The following is an 18062-nucleotide window of genomic DNA, read 5'->3' as shown; positions in this document are numbered from 1 at the left end:
GATAATAATTTCGGGGAGCGACCCCCTTTCGTAAAGAGGAGTAATCTATATCGTATTCATTAAGGGATAGGGACACCCCCCCCCCCCCCCCCCTCCTTCTACCGGAAGTAACAGCGTAATCTAATTCCGGGGGAATTGGAATAGGGAAAAATGCCCCCTCCCATTATAATGCTCAATTCGCACTAGAAAACAAAAATCATATACCTCGGGAAAATGCGTTGTAAGGGGCACCACCCCCCCCCCCCCTCACCCCTCCATTTCTTTGTTTCTGACACATCCTGATCCACCACCGGTACAGTATAATTATACAGAGCTCAATTCCAAAAAGTACTACATCCATAAATCCAAGTTTTGAGAAAACACGATTTGTTAATACCATAGTTAACAATGTCAGTTTTGATTGATACTTTTGCTGATTATACTATTGTATGATACAAGTATAAAACTACTCTTAAATTTGTTAAGTCTGCACACAACATTTTCACGAATTTTTGTTTTTTTAAAGTTTTTTAAAGTATGAATGTAGCACCATTTGGAACCGGAATGGATGTAGTAATTTTTTGAACCAAAATATATGCACACTGTATGCATTTTAGAATGCATGACGTGAATGGAGTAGTACCTTTTGATTTTTAAATGCCATTTCTGACTTTTTTAGGAACTTCAGCTTTTTGGAAGTGTCACTGTATGAGGCTACTGGAAATGTGTACATTTATTCCCCCAAAAGGAGAAAAAAGAAGTCAATTTTGATTTTGATTTTTTTTTTAAATGGATGTAGTACCTTTTGGAACCGAACTCTCCATACATGTGTATCCGTTCGCGCGTGCAGTCAGCTACGCATGAGTAAAACGTGTTATGAACTAGGCACGAACTCAACATTTTATTGCACGGGGAAATTGCAATAAGTTCGTTACATAAAATCAGAGCAAACATATCCCCTGTACCATCGTTGATCCACACACATATGAGTTTAACGTTGACTTGTACAGGATATTCGACGGTCTTGACGACGCTTGTTTTCAAACAGCTCAGAATTAGCTCAGAAGAAGAATACAAGTGTATCTCTAGTTTATGTGGGAAAGTATTATTCGTATAATGGAGGCCGAATTAGCATCAACAGAATCGAAATCAGGTTCGCAAGCCAGCCAGTCCGGTGCGACCGCTAAGGAAAGTAAACCAGCAACTGTGGCTGCGAGTTCTTCTGAAGAGGTAATATAATAATAATAATATCTAGCTTTTATATAGCGCCTAATACAAATGTCTCTAAGCGCTTTACAAATATACTATTATCCCGGTATTTGGATTGTGTGCACACTGTGTGCACAATCTCCACTCCCTGGGGAGCATTCCAGCCAGGCGTTACTTGACGCTCAAAAACTGTTTGACCAACAATGACGGTCGCATCATACCGGGTACCCATTTAACACTTGGGTGGAGAGTAGCATGTGTGGGTTAATATCTTGCCAAAGGATATCAGTGCCGTGTCGGAGGTAATACCTGACAAAGCGGTCAAGACGTCTATCAGTGGGGTGGAAAGTGTGGACGCTTATGTACATGTGTATGTGGGTGTATTTATGCGTGGGTATATTTAGTTTTCACCGACGTTTATCAATGGAAAACTGCGCCCTTTATGATTAAATATACTGCCATTCCTTAGAAGAATATTGACATATTCTGCTGGTTTATTTTCTACCTTATGTACCCATTTGACTATCTTTTCCGGTGTCCCTATTTTTTCTGATATACCACCCGACTGTCCGCTTTGCTCTCTTAAAAAGTTGCAGTTCTGAAAAATACAAAAATAAAATCATTGTTATTAACATTTTCAGACCCATTTCAGTAAAACAAAATTATCCCCTTGACACCCTCGCCATCTCGACTATCCTTTATCTTATTATTATGGCATTACTTTTGCCATCATCCTCGTTTGGGTTCTAAAGTCAGTTTTTTCATTCAGGTCATATTCATTTATAGACTGACAATGTCTACTTAATGACTCATTTTTCACTCCAAATGGCCTTCTAATGACGCCTTTAGTAAAATATTGGTAAATATATATATATATATACACAGGTGTAGTAAACAATTCAGTTTGTATACCCTTACCAAGTTTTGTAATTTTTTAAAGTCCAAGTCCACTCCAAAAATAACTTACTTTCAATAGAAGCCGAAAAATCAGACAAACTAATTAAAAATAGTTTGAGCAAAATCGGATAACTAAAGTAAGTTATGCATTTTTGAAAAAGTATGTAAAACTATGAAAAAAGGAAATCACTACACAAATTGCCAATTTGATTTTAGTTTGTGACGTCATGTCCTCACTATTTATCGATTGCTTTATATAGTGTTATCCCATTCATTTCCATTTTTATCCCCTAAAACTTGATTTCCCCATGCCTTTGCCCAGGTTAAATAATTTGTATCATATTCCGTGCATCACATTTCACAAAAATGTTCATGAACTTTGAAGGATTTTTACTATTTTCTGAATATTGCATATTAATAATCATTGATTTTTATATAAATAGTTTATCAAAACTCACAATTTCCATGATTTAACTGGAAAAAATTAATCTATATTAGTGCATCCGCACAAAAAACATATTACTATCAATATAACTTGGATAATGGTGTGAAGAAATAAGATTCTTAGGGAGAAAAAAGAGGAAAATTATATTATCAATATAAAGAAAATATTTGGTGGATAGTGAGGACATGACGTCACAGACTCATGGGTGAGTTGCCAATTTGTCTTGTGATTTTCAAAGTTTTTCATGCATTTAAAATTAATAACTTCCTTATTAGTTATCCGATTTTGCTCAAACTTTCTTTTGATTGGTTTGTCTGATTTTCTGCTTCTATTAAAAAGTAAGTTATTTTTGGATTGAACTAGCCCTTTAAGTAAGTGAAAGATGTATTTGTTCCAATTTATGTTTCTTGAACATGTGACATATTAAAGCTTACATCTAAAAGTATCCATCAAAGGCCTTAATTCAACCAGTCCACCTTTCATTCTTGAGTTACGAAAAAAAACACCAAAAAACATGACATTTCCAAGCGGTATGAATAATTAGGTTGTTAACTGTATATATTGTTCAGTGTAAAACGAATATTTTTGAATTTGAACAATCAGAAATTTCCTCTGGAATGGTTCGGGTTTCGAGAGATCTATGTCCAGTATATAGCTGGTAAGCCTCACGCCCTCACGGAGTTTGGAGCTGTTCTTTACACTCATCATCATCGCCATGAGTTCAGGGCTATTGATGGTACAGGACTGGCTCAAGCCGCCGGGCTGAGGTAGGTGCCCTTTCACCCCCCTCCCCCCCCCCTCCCCCCCCCCCCCCCCTCCCCCCCCCCCCCCCCCCCCCCCCCCCCCCCCCCCCCCCTCTTCGCGGTATCAATTTGTATTGATGCGTACGCAAATTCAAATTTACTTTCACATTATAAATGATTATAATCAAAGCATGTTGGATCATTCTGAATTCTCCTTCTACAATGGATAACAACAACCAAAGTCGCAGTTTACAATGATGGTGCGATGTTCTTCTTTTTAGGGGGGGGGAATTGGTGTTGAGGGTTTGTTCCCGAGCGCAGCATTTAAATATTCACGGATTAAAAAAATAGACTCTTCCTTTTTTTCTTGTTAAAGGCAAGAAATTTCACAACAAGTGTCGTAGTCAAGTGGTATTAACATTATTAGTAGTATTTTTTTATCATTAGTAGCAATAATATAATTAATGTTATTATTACCAATATTATTATTATTATTATTATTATTTTGTATTATTATCATTAATATTTTTTATATCATTACTACTGTTACTACGATTTTTTTTTTTCGGTATTATAAATATTATCCTTGAAATAATTGTGTTTATTATTAATATTATTGTAATTAATTAATAATGATTTTATTAAAATAATAATTATTATTATAATAATAATAATAATTATTATTATTATTATCATTACCACTGTTAATAGTAAAATTATTACTTTTCGTGGTATCAAAAACATAATACTTGAAATTATAATTATTAATATTATTATTGATAATGATCTAATAATAAAATGCAGTTCTTGTATAGCGCATTTTCAATATCACATATCTCTGTGCGCTTCCAAAGAACTTTGGTGGAAATTATTACCCTAGCTTTAATATCATACCGTCTAACTAACCCTTTTCTCTCTCTTAGAAACCATGATGTCCTGTTAAGTATCAACAATCTACGACAAGGTGTGATCAATGTCGACCCTTTATCTATTCTGGAATGCCTTACAGACGTTGGGACAAATATCGGCTTGGTAAGATTTTGTTTGTCTGTTTTTTTTCTTTCTGAGTTCTTAATAATCTATAAAAGGGCGCGCGATGTCTGAGGAGTAGAGCAGTGGTCTCGTAACCGGGGGTCCCGGGTTCGAAACCAAGTAGATGCGCTCGTGCCCTTTGGTAAGGCTCTAATTCTCATGTCCAAGTCCCTCGGAGAGCTGTCGTTCCCCTAAATGCTTCTTGTTATCGGGTCACTACACAAATCCCATCCAGTGCTCCACACAGGCTCTGTCAAGGCATCTTGGGTGCATAACTCTGGTAGGATCGGGCAGACTATTGTGTTCCTGGCCGCATTTAAATGTTGTGTGTTCGTCTCCGAATGTTTGTTTTGCTGAATCGGGATGCTTACAGGCATGTGTGTTAAGAGATGCGCCTATTATTTTTCTTTTCATAACTTTGGGATATACAGTTTACATTCTTCTGATTGTTAATTTTCGAACACATGATAACCATGATTACCAACATCATATTTACCTTATATTTACTTTTAAGTTTTAAATGTATAATTTGTCTTGTATTATTGGGGGTAGTCCTCGACAAATCATTTTTGATTTTTGACTACCCCTTCCACATTTGCTGATTTTTTCTTTTTAAAACATACATTGCTCCAACTGGAGTCGTTTTATATATAATGTACATGTTCAATTTTTGTATTATATGTATGTGTTTTATTTTATGTATCTCCCTATGTTTTGCATTTCTGGAGAAATAAATTGAACTTAAACTTGAACATGGGTATCACGCGCTCGCACAATAGACGATTAGAAGGAAAACAAGAGCATACCCCCAAACTGTTGATGTACACATATATTATGATTATAAATAAATAGCTGTTACCTGTCATATTATAAACATAAGGGCATTTGAAGAGCCATCTTTTTCAGGGGATAATACTCTGCTACACTACCATACAAGGAATGAACAAGATCACTTTTTTGTTTTTTGTTACCTTGCCTAGAACCCAGTCTTCTCTTGTACTACATATATCACCATGTTGATAATCATTACTTTATTTAAAATTGATTTCATTTTTCTTTCTGTCAGGTGGTTGAGAGAAATGGAAAAGAAATATGGCTGTTTGCTTTTCATCTAGACGAAGAAGGTAAGCCCGCCCTGTTTTCCTTTCATTCACTGAACTGAAATATTGCGTCGAATTTAGTATCATTCAAGAAACATGCATGCCTAAAGATCTCCCTTCGACTACCAAAACTGAATGGCAACTGAATATTTTCGAGGCGGGGTGTATACAAAAATGAGCATGTAATTAGAAATCAATCTTGCGACATGGTTTCGTCCTTAAAAGCAATTGGTGAGGTTAATTTTCCTACAGAATCAGCTATATATTTCAATATAAATATAGAATACAAAACGGCACGTTTAATATTGATTCTGAAAACAGGGAATAAAAAAAAAAAAACATCTGTAAAAATTCATACCGGAATCGATGACTATAATCTACAGGAACAGACCGTTTTCACTAGATCTGGTACTGCGCAACCGGGTGTCTAAACTTTGAGACTCTGCTGAATGCAAAGTGTTACTGCATTCCGTAGGCCTAGTGCTACCGATTCCCATTACATTGCCAGAGGTTGACAGAGGTATGACTGGCTTAAAGATTTAAAGCATTATACAAAAGGTCTGTGCATGCAGACTACTTTGACTTCATAGTATGGTATTACATGAAAATATTCAAAATGGGAAAACTTTGCAAAAAGAATAAAAAAACTTTTGACAGAAAGAAAGAGAGGAAGAGATATAGAGAGTTGGGAGGGGAACAAGGCACAGAGAGAGAGAGAGAGAGATATATACGAGAGAGCAAAGTTCTTTTCGTGCCCCCTCCCCACCTGCTTTTACTTTTACTACAAGAGTACCTAAAATGAAAGACGTTTATTTTCTCTTAGTTATTGCTTTGTTTTTTGTTGTTATCATTGGTCAGAAATTGTTCGGAATATTACGTCAATGTAAAGGCAAAGGATAAAATGAGAGAGAGAGAGAGAGCGAGAGCGAGAGAGAGAGAGAGAGAGAGTGAGAGAGAGAGAGAGAGAGAGAGAGAGATGGAGAGACCTTCAAGATATTCCAGCCCCTGAAAAGCCCCGTGTCAACCTCTCTAACCTTTTATTTGCCACTGGTACCAATTGGCACACTCGCCCATTCTGCCAAGTTGTCAAACATGCCATTCGACACAAGACAATAGTCACCGTCTACCAGAATAGTTACCTTACGTAATAACTCTGCGAAATCAGCCTTTTCCGGTGTTCGTTTAGTTCCTGACAACCCTAACAAGGTGTATTTAAATCTTGATTAGTTGGTAGGCCCACTGGAAACATGTGAATAATCTCGAGGTGTTTGGTAAAACTACCGCATTGGAAACGTAATATGGCATGGGGGATCATTTCAGTGACATAATACACAAAAAGATGGCATATAATCATGTATCCTTCGCACAGCCTGTAAACTTTAAAGAGATAGTTGAGTTCGGTTGCAGAGGGCGCTGCACCAAATAATTTTTGCGTGAGATAATGAAAAACTGAGTGTCAAAATTGAAAGAACATACAATTTAAATGACAAAATCATCTTTGTTTGATCAAAATCGGTTCAGAAACTACTTAAATATCCATAAATATAACGATTTCTAATATTTGTGTACCACCACAATTATTAGATAATTTGAATCAGCCGTTGAAAAAAACGAAATAGCGCCTTTAACGTTGTATTTCAGCCAATGCCGATGTTGGCTTTTTTGTTGGCTTTTTTTGTGTTGATTATATTACGCACATCCAGCCGGCCCACGTATTGTTATTATTGATTAATTTATTCATTAACGGTCACCGTATTTATTTGAAAGTTGAGCTGAATTGGTATGATCATATTGGCAACATTTTACACATGTTGGGGTTTAAATTTACCTTCATTGCAAGTTTAGGTTATCAAAGGGCACTAGGAATGTCATAGATAAGATTGAGAACAACAACCATGCACTTTGAAGGCATTTGCGGTCTGGAAACAGAACTCAATTATCCCTTTAAAGACGCATAGTAGTGGGCTCACATTGGCCATTGACACCATTTGGGCGTTAACCACACAACAGGTGTTGCCAATCACCGGGAGTGGCATTCAGTTTTATAAATAAATAATAATAATAATGGGTTCTTTTATAGCGCTCACGTCAGTCAGATTTGACCCTCCTGGCGCTCCAACAGGTCTGTAATGCTCTGCCAAAAAATTGGCAATTTTGCTGTCAGTTAGGTAGCATGATAAGGGATTATGTTATTATTTTGTGCATGTAATTATATATTTATGAATATGTATTCGTCTATTTATTTGTTTTAATTTATTTATGCTCCTACTTCTTTCTGTCTATAGGTTAATTTATTTGTTTATTGATTAATAATTGGTTCTTTAGTTATGCAGTTATTCTTTTTTTTTAAATCTAGATGCTTATAGATTGTGATTTGTTTTCCCCTGCTCAGGTAACCGGCCTGTCGTCCAACAAATATTTCATCATCGGTTCCATATTGTCGACATATTTCGTTTTCCGCTGGTCGGAGTCGTTCTTCCGCCTAAATCTTCGTTCAAAGAGATCCCAGTCTATGCATATGACAACTCCATAAAAGTTGAGCTCACACTCAAAGAGAGCGGTCGCTTCATGGAAATTGATACCGGTAAAGCGACGTTCATCGTAAAGAAGAGTAAGTTTCCTGTTGCCAAGGGCCGGACACACATATATAACCACAACTCTAATTTTAACTCTAACTGTAACTCCTACTCCTACTATGACTATAACTACAACTACAATTACTGCCACAATAGACCAGTTCGTAGTTAGCACATGGGTCATATGACCCCAAATATCCACATATCTTTTAATCATAGATAAATATAACTTTGTGAATTTTGGAATAATCACAGCTAAACTCATGGAGGTGATTCTTTGTTTGCCCTCTTGAAAAGATTACTTTCACCTGTAGTCAATAGAACGCACCACAGGTGTATGCACGAATAATGATTACATAACTTTCGTGAGCATGTATCCAGTATTAGTCTCAGTGGGTTTTTACAATTTTGTTCAAGTGACCTTTATCTGCGCATGCGCAGATCCATCCGCGCACGCTCAGATTGTATCTACGAACTGGTATATTAAAAACTAAACCTAAAACTCCTTTGGAAAAAATCAACGTGAGGCAATTTTAATGGCCATGTATGTATGTTACCTTTTCCAATGTGTGAACATTGTAAAGACGTATTACGTAATCAGAAGGTGATTTATATAAAATAAACAATATGGAAATTTCCCTGGAGTGAATGTTTTAAAAGTAGTAGCGAAAATGATGTGATGCTAAGGTTGCTCAAACTTGGGTATATAGAGGGCAGCACACTGAGCCAACGGGTATTACGCTCCCATGCGAACTAGTGTCCCTAATATGCGTACGTCTGTATGGGAGCGTAAAACCTGTTTGCTCAGTGTTCGCCTAATTGCCTACTTCACGAACGACTATATACCCAAGCTTGAGCAACTTTAAAGATAAATGAACGAAGGTAAAAACATTCCAGTTATTTAAACTTTTTCTTCATTTTCAGACATTTTAACTTTGAATCGCTACAAGAATATTTATAACGATGAAGGGAAAGGCACCCCAGTCGTCATCTCGACATCGACCACGACATTTGACAGCGATGCGGACAGTGACGTCGACCCCGACATCCATTGTGACGACGGCAAGCCAATGTGCATTGAGGGTAACAGTGATGGTCCCTTGGAGGTAGTTGTAAGTTTAACTTCATTTCATTTAAATTTATTTTGACTCATTAAAAAATAAGATAAAGAGCGATGCATACAAATTGCTAGATTACACGGGGGGGGGGGGAAGAAGAAGAAGAAAGAGAAAGAGGAAAAACATTAAAAGTGATAAGGGAATAACTGCAGATTGAAATACTTGTCTATTTTACCCCCTTTAATCAAATTAAAATTTGAAAACAGTGACCAAAAGAATAAATTGATCTATGTAATATTTTGTATCAAAATGACAGGTTTTGCCCGACTGCATGACAAAACCGAACGCTAAGATTCCGCAAAATAACAAGTTCTTCTTCATGGATGTAGACTTGTCAGGAGGCACACCCATCAAGGCCGCTAACACAGAAAAGGTAAATGCCTGATAATTATAAGGCCCCCAACAAACCATGTGGTTGTCCTCGATTGCTTTTCTGGAGTAGGGGCGGGCGGATGTTTTTTTTTTTTTTGGGGGGGGGAGGTCTTTCTTTACTTATATAAAAAATAAATAAAATATGAAAAAATATATTTAAAATAAAAAATAGAAAATCATTGGGATGTCAAGCATTTAAACAACAAGGTCAATTAACCACTTTAGTTTACTATCATCTTTCATAAAATATGTACAATGAAAATCAAGACCTACACAGAAAGTATTTTTGGCTTTAAAATACAGCACCTTTTAAAATGAGTTTAAGAATGCTCAGAACCTGATTTGAATGAACCCCATTTTGACAAAATGGAATGTTAATCAACACAGAATTGCGTACTGAAAAGACTAAACTGGCAACGGGACGCATTTTGATCCTTGCAAAATGCATACAATTGTATATTAGGTGTTTAAAAATGCTCCCCCCCCCCCCCCCAAAAAAAAAGCAGGCCGAAAATGACAACCACATGATTTTTTATTTGTTTTGGCCTGATAACAACAGCAACACAATTATAAAAACTTACGATGATGAACATATGAATGATAATTATAATAGTCATGATTATACTAATTATAAACTTAATAATAATATAGGATTTTCTGGCCAAATTCGCGAGTTTGTCGTAAAAATTAGTTTGTCTTCCGTTCAAATTCGACGGTTTTAGTGCAGTCAGGTATATCTCGGGTTTATATTCCCTTTTCTAGTTTTCAAATCTATGGAATTTTCGTTAGTATCTACGTATGTTTCATTCAAATTAATGAACAATGTGCTTCTTTCGCTATTTGGTCATTCGATTTGGCGCAAAACGAATTTCTGACAACGCGACGTTGTACTTCTAGCATTCTAATTCATTTGTAGCATTCAAATTAGCACTTTGTGCACTTAAATTGATGGTCAATATACATTTTTTACGTTAATTACACACTTTTTATAGCTCATTCTTTTTCTTTCAAGCTTGTTTTTTCATGTGTATTTCATCATATTTCATTTTCTTGCATTTATACACTTATACTTATAAGATTTATCTGATATTCATCAGCATTTAAGTTTGATTGTTAAGAAGAAAAAAAAGACTTGCATCTACGGACCTGGTGGTCTCGGTATATTTGTAAATGTTCATGTAAGGAAGTTGTTTGTCTTATGTTTCATCATAAATTTATCATAATTTCATTATGGAAGAAGGGTACAATATTGTGACTGGGGTAGGGACTAGAGTCAACAATTTGAACATGATTCATTATTTAGCTATGTCTTTAGCGATCGATCTGCTGGCGGGCAAGTAAACAATGAGAATCTTTAAGAAAAACAGAGGGGTGTGCTGGGTATAAGAGACGATGTGAATTACTTTTGTAAAATTCCGAGTCTGTAGTAAAAAGGGTCGATTGAGGGTACCCCACCTTTCCCGGGTATATGAACATGTCCGTGCAGAAATGCCATATCCCTTGATTTCGCCCCTTCTTTACTTTATGTCTGACAACACCCATCTGCATTGTCCTGAAAATAAATAGATGGAATAACAGCTTAGACCCAAATGGCAAATCATGCATTTTAACTGCCTTATTTAACAACTGTAACAGTTTGTTGCAATTCTTCCCCCTAACATTCTTAACTTGAATAAAAATATTACGAATACGAATGACAGGTGTTAATTTGAATGATAAAAATTACGCTTCGACAAGTGAATATTAATTTGAATGCTAGTTGAGCAGTTTCTAAATTGAATGACAGATCTATGGAACCCTTCGACCAAAATCCCAAATTAAATACAAAAACTGGAAATTGAATGATAATTGGCATGGCAAAGCCAATCTGCGCTAACTTAAATGCAAAGTAAATGAATTCGAATGACAAACACGCAAACTTGGCCGGGAAATCCTATAATAATAATAAAAATTATAATAATAATAATACTAATAAGATTGATCATAATTATGATATCAATGAAAGTGCATCACTCGTTCTTTCTATTTTAAAGACTGTATAAATCTGAATAGTATTTACCCCCCCCCCCTCCCCCGATGGCCTATAACTGTTAGCTTTCAAAGGAGAGTTCCTTCATATTTCACTCTTATTTTAGTTTATTTGTTCAATAAAATAGTGCATGCAAAATAAGTGATATGAGGTACCCACCATGAGTGTCTCACAATGGAATTCACGTTTATTTTCATCATATTTTTGTTGGTGAATCAATTTAAAATGTGAAAATCTGAAATATGAATAGGCTACATTTCTGAAACTAAAGTGAAGCTCAAATAATAATGATGTTGAGCATGATGATAACAACAAAAATAGATATAATGATAATAATCATGTTGATAAAAGGGATAATGACTTTATAAATATTATAATAATATTAATGATGATAAGGATAGCAGTAATAATGATTATAGTAGCTAAATCTAGGGTATTAATATCCAAAGCTGTTTGGAAGCACATTGAGACGTTATATAATGTCATTTGTGCTATAAAAGACATTAACATTATTATTTATAACAAAAATGAAAATAATGACGATAATAATATTAATAACAATAATACTGTAATGATAATGTAGTATTTCCCGCTTAATTTTGCAACGTGGTTTTTCGGTTTAATGTTAAGAGCATTCAAACTCACGAGAGTTGTAATCGCCACGACAAATTATAATTCCGATTTATTTTGGTACGTTCTAATTCGTTACTCATGCAAAAGCTTTTCAAATGAATCATGTAGATAACAATACGGAACATAAGATTTAACGAATGGTCAATCGTTTTAATTTTCTCTCGTTCGAATTTGTTATCAGTGCAAACAATTTTTCAAATGAGTCACCCGAATTATAAAAAAACACGCAATTTAAGGATTGGGCATTCGACATAATTTTCCCTCGTTCGAATTTACTATCCTTGCAACATTTTTCAAAACAACTTTTCATGAAATGGCAAGCATGTTTTAAATAAATTTTAGATTTAAGATGCATTGTCCAAAAACAGCTATTATTACATGTAGGCCTTCCTTGCTCATTCTCCTTCGATCTATCACCTCATCAGTCACTTCCAAAGCTCCAATGTGAACAGTATAAACATAATTTCGAAAAGGTGCACAATTTCAAGCGATGGTTTAAATCAAACTTTCTAAAAGGAACACATGTAAAAACAAACAAATAGCTTAACAATCATACTGTCATTGTAAATATCGTCAAATATGTTGTTTTTGAAGTCTTTAAATCTGATGACTTTGCATTTGAAGAAACAAGTAATCTCATTAACGTCAAGAGAATACACATGATATATGGCACAACAAGCCTATACACATATCAATATTACACAAACACATAGTGACATACACAGATATAGAGATATGTATTTATATGGAAAGAAAAAAATATAAACACTCACACACAAACATACGGAATCTACGAATAATCGAATTGAATTTCCCTAATTGCCCGAAGAGGGATCCTCAGGATTACTTTGTTTATTTGAACGCACGAACCTCAAATTATTCCACACACGAAATTTGATATCTGATATCGGAGGTTTAATATCGAATCTGGTGAAAACGAATGCAGGGGGTATTGGGGATCATATTATCTCTATTGCTCTCGTAATCTCACAGATCTACACCATCAACATTTTCAAAACCAATTCGTTATTAATAATCATATGCCCCATTCGTTTTTATTGTTCTTGCTCGTTTTATTTCAATTGTTAATGTTTTTCCTTTTCATCTTGTTCTTCTTCTTCCCGTCTCTCTCAATCTTTCTTGAAACAGATTTGTACATAACGTCTTTGCCAGACGGTCAAGACCCCAACTTGTGGATTGGTAATCTCGGGGAAACAAAAACAGAATTTACATCTTCGATCGTCTAAACTGTCATGACGTCACTTAAGGACGTCCATAGGTTCATTCTTTCCAACAAACGGCTGGAATGGTAGCCTACTGCTTGGACTGTTCCTTCTAGGTCAATTTTGCGATGTGATTCAATCTAATGCATATATCTTGTGTGAAGTGCCTGGTTACAAATAATTCAATATTAGTAGTAAGAATGTAAATGGCATATACAACGTGTAGTTAGGACAAGCCAGGTTTGTCTTGAGATGTTTATCCTGAAGAAAAAAGCGTTATTCAAAAAGAAAAGGAAAAAAAATGGAAAATGGAAGAAGAAAAAAGAAGAAAATCAAAGAAATCAAAGAGGAAACAAAACGAAAAAGAAAAATGAAAGAAAAAGCAGCGCTTCCAGGTTTTTTTGCTCAACCTTTTCACTCTCTTTCTTCATAACTCTTTTTCTTCAAATTACCGTCAAGTCATTGCGTTTTGTCTTTTCGGGTTTTATCTACTTGCCAAATTTAAAGAATGTATAATGTCTATGCATGCCATGTATAAAGAACTTATTCTACATTTTTTTTAATGTTTACAGGAGGCCGTCTATCGGAACATGTAAATGGCTCAGTTTTCTTAGTATCCCCCCCCCCTATATACATCTTATGACGCTTAAGAATGAAAGAATGATCTTTAACTTGATACAACAGGAAGGGAACCCATAAGAGGCCCCTTCAACCTCAAGCTAATCCAACGAAAATTATTTCAAAATTGAGGGAGGATATTTGAAATATTCAGTTTCAGTGTTAGTCTCAGTTATTATTGTTTCATATTTGACATACATTTTACATTTTGCAATAATTTCACCCAAAAATGCTACTGATTTTAAAACATAAATTATATTAACAGAAGTTTTAAAGAAAGGAAATATTAAACAAAAATTAAAAATGAGCCACTATCTCGCACCTATTTGTTTGAATGCGTTAAATCAAAAGATTGAACTAAAGAAAAGTGACATATGTATGGGCCTACGTTAAGAGCTATAATTGTAAGTTATTGGCGTCAAAGGGAAAGTCATTTTTTATCAGTATGTTTAATAGATTTTGTTGTACTAATAATCGAAGATGTCGTTGGCGAAACTGTTCCTGATATTCCGTTTATAATAGTCTTAAAAATAGATGGAACGAGCAATTTTAGGTTTACTGTCATTACTACAATAGTGAAACAAAATTACTTGGCAATCACTGCAATAAAACTTACGGAGGCAGTGGCGTGAATTTCGGACCACATTCCCTATAATATCCTTTGCATTTTGAAGACCATATCAGAAACAAATTGCAACTTTATAACAATAGACAGCTCTATGAGCGTAGAATGCAAATATCAAGGAATACAAATGTTTTCCATCTCATTATTAAACAAAAGCAAATTCAAAAACTCTTTTTACGCACTCTTTCAAATAACGGGTCAACAGGGGTCGAATTTGCCGCAGTTACGGTAATGACATAACGGTTTACCCCAGTTGCGGATCCAGGGGGGGCGCCCCCTTGACTTCCTTTGACAAGGATGGCGGCCTCAAAAAAAAAAAAAAAAAAGAGTGCCCATGTGAGCCCCAAAAAGTAAAAACACTTTTTGTATTATATCTTTTTATGAAAGGATTGTGACCATATGGTTTATTCTAAAAATATTAAGTTGATATATTCTCCAACCTTATACAAATCTATCTTAAGGGTCACAGAAATAGCAATTACTTTATTAAATGATTCGCTGTTGCTCTTTAAGTTGGAATATTCTTTTATAATTCAAACATTTCTTACTTTTTACGCTTCACTCAGTAATTATTGAATTTTGTTTAATTGTAAAATGTGTCTTCACTACTAGGTGTAATGGATAGTTGTATAATAATGCATTTCGTGAGCCTTTTTTGTTTGTTGAAGGTATAAGAGGCATCGCACTTCGATATTTTGTCAATTTCACTTTCAAAAGGCGTATGTGCATCTAGTTAGCTGTATCATTTTGAACCAAATTTGGCTATACGCCGCAGAGTGATTACGCTCCACCAGGAAGGACACAAACTACTACTGTGGTACGGTATATCACTGAAACAGCACCCGTAGGACTTTTTTGCCAATATTGATTGATTGATTGATTTTTTTTAATTTTTTTATACATTGGGGTCTAGGCTATCAGAAATTGATTGAGTTCAAATTTTTCCAAAGACACCACATTTCCCTATTGCGCTTTTTATAAGCCATTTTGGCGCCCAATATGGACCCCCCAGGAAATGAAGGAGGGGTCTGTAAATTTGAACCCCATCATTTTGGCCAATTGGGACCCTTTCGGAGCCAAAACAGCAAAAAAAAAAAATCAACTTTGGCAAAAAAATCCAACGGGATTACATACCACACCGCACTTTAGTCGATATCGCTGGTTTCCTTGGGATATCACAGAGCACGGTCTCTGCAATCCTCAAACTTCATTGGGAGGAGGGTAATACCGGCTACGGCAATCTCCAGGACGACCACGATTGACCAGCGCACGGGATGATCGCCGGTTGCTTAATCCGTGCCGTCATAACAGGAAGATCCTAACAAGTCCATGTGTCCCGCCCAACTGTCAGTCGGAAACTGCTTCAACATGGTTATCGGGCAAGACGAATGACCAAGCGTCCACGCATGACCGTTAGACACAGAGTTGCTCGACTTCAAGAGACTAGGGAGCACAGAAGACTACAGCTAGGACACTGGTGACATGTCATCTTCATGGATGAGAGCCGCTACGTCCTTGAGCGTACAGATGGAAGGCAACGGGAGCGTCGAATACCTTTATAACACCAGAGAGAGATGACGCGTTCGGGAAACGACTCAAGAAGGTGGTTGGTCCGTGGTTGTATGGGCCGGAATCCGTTATGGTGAAAACACGCAACTGGTAGTTTCGGATGGAAACGTCAACGCCATCGTGCACCGGGTCATCCTGGAGAACCACTGCCTTCCACACACAAGAATGGTCTATGGAAACAATTTCCGGCTGCAGGATAAACACGCTAGGCCACAAAGAGCATCTACAGTGAGATAATACCCTGACGCAGAGAGGGTGCAGCAGTTGCCATGGCCTGCCTACTCCCTGATATGAACCCTATCGAGCATGCGTGGGACACTCTAGGCCGAGCCATCAATGACAGGGACAATTTTCCTCAAACTCTACATGGGTTATTTCAGGCTCTGATCAACGAGTGGGACGCTCTGGCCATTGACTCCATCAACAAGCTCGTTGACAGCATGCCGCGACGTCTCAACGCACTGATCCATACCAGGGATGGTCATACCCGATATTAGTGACTGATTGACATTTGAAAGAGAAAAACAAAACACAATTCATGCATGAAATTCATCTAAATATTTGTTATATCTTATGCCGACCAATTTAAACATTGTAGCCTAATCCTTCGTTTCGCTGTTTTCATACCCCTTTTTGGTTGTTGCCTTGATACACCCTTTGCAAAGTTTAATTGTAGTTAAATTTCAATGAAATATGACCTGAAGGAATCGATCAATAAAACGTTATGGTTGTATTCATCATAGATATGACTAAAACAGCGTGATGTCTTATTGATTGTACGTTAAGTTGTAACAAAAATATTACAACTTTATGGGCGACAGTGTACTTATATACAAAGTTGTTTCAACTGTATTTAAGCCTGTTCGTGTTGTCATTATTCTAAGCTACATATTGAAACGATGTTATAGATGCGTTGACATATTATCGAATCAGTTTGCTATGTTTATTGTTGCAAAAAATCTCAATAAATCCACATACAAACACAAATTTGTCCCAGTGATTAGTGATTGCATGGCTTATCCGAGAAAGGTATACTTTTTCACTGTTAACAATGCTCTCTGAAAAGAAGAAAAAGGGTTAAAACCTAGCTTTGATAGTCTAGATCACAATCATTAACGATTATGATGGTATTGAATTTATAGTAACAGGGTTCGTTTTTTTCAAGAGTTATTAGTGGCCTTAAAATGAGAGGTGGGTCTATGATGTATGTGTCTGTGTTTTTTTCCGGCGAGTTGAATATAAGTTTGCTCTGAATATATGTTGAATAGGAACGGACTGGAGTCAAATTAAATTGCAAATAAGAGGAAACATCAATGACGTCATGAATCAAAGACTGTAACGCAATATGCTAGAGTACAAAGGCTAACTCCTTTGGCATTAATTTTCGGATCTTGCCTGTGGGGGGGGGGGCGTAAGGAGGAGAGTGAAATAGAGAGAGAGAGGGGGAGAGAGAGAGTGAGAGAGGGAGAGAGAGAGATGGGGAGAGAGAGAGAGGGAGAGGGAGAGAGAGAAAGAGAGAGAGAGAGAGAGAGAGACCGGGGGGGGGGTAAGTGGTAGTAGGAGAGAGAGACAAAAAAATAATGCAGAAAAGGAGGGGAACATAGTAGAGATATAAGAAAATTCCATAAGAATTGAGAGAGAGAGACACCGGGGGGGGGGGGGGGAGTAAGTGGTAGGAGGAGAGCGAGACAAAAATAATGCAGAAAAAAGAGGGTAACATAGTAGAGATATAAGAAAGTTCAATAGGAATAGAGAGAGAGAGAGAGGGAGAGAGAAAATAGAAAGGGGCAATCAGACAGAACGATATAACGAAAGAGAGAGATAGAAAGAGGAAAGGAGAGATAAGAAAAGACGGAGAGAGAGGAGTTAACTAGAGATCTGATAGAATAACGAG

The 18062-nt window shown here is 36.3% G+C and overlaps 1 protein-coding gene across 1 annotated transcript; it reads left to right on the top strand.

The window, feature by feature from the left end:
• Positions 1-4200: 4200 nt before the first annotated feature.
• On the top strand, positions 4201-17341 carry LOC105442755. The gene is made up of 6 exons (XM_030992701.1): positions 4201-4305; positions 5372-5429; positions 7798-8016; positions 8906-9087; positions 9356-9472; positions 13283-17341. The coding sequence occupies exons 3-6, from the start codon at positions 7974-7976 to the stop codon at positions 13292-13294; spliced, it is 354 nt and encodes a 117-aa protein (XP_030848561.1). The 5' UTR covers positions 4201-4305; positions 5372-5429; positions 7798-7973; the 3' UTR covers positions 13295-17341.
• The last annotated feature ends 721 nt before the right edge of the window (positions 17342-18062 follow it).

This window comes from Strongylocentrotus purpuratus, unplaced genomic scaffold (assembly GCF_000002235.5).
Source record: "Strongylocentrotus purpuratus isolate Spur 01 unplaced genomic scaffold, Spur_5.0 spur5_scaffold_20, whole genome shotgun sequence".
Classification (NCBI taxonomy): Eukaryota; Metazoa; Echinodermata; class Echinoidea; order Camarodonta; family Strongylocentrotidae; genus Strongylocentrotus; species Strongylocentrotus purpuratus.
Note: the sequence above shows the minus strand (reverse complement) of the source record. Positions and strands in the feature narration are given on the sequence as shown.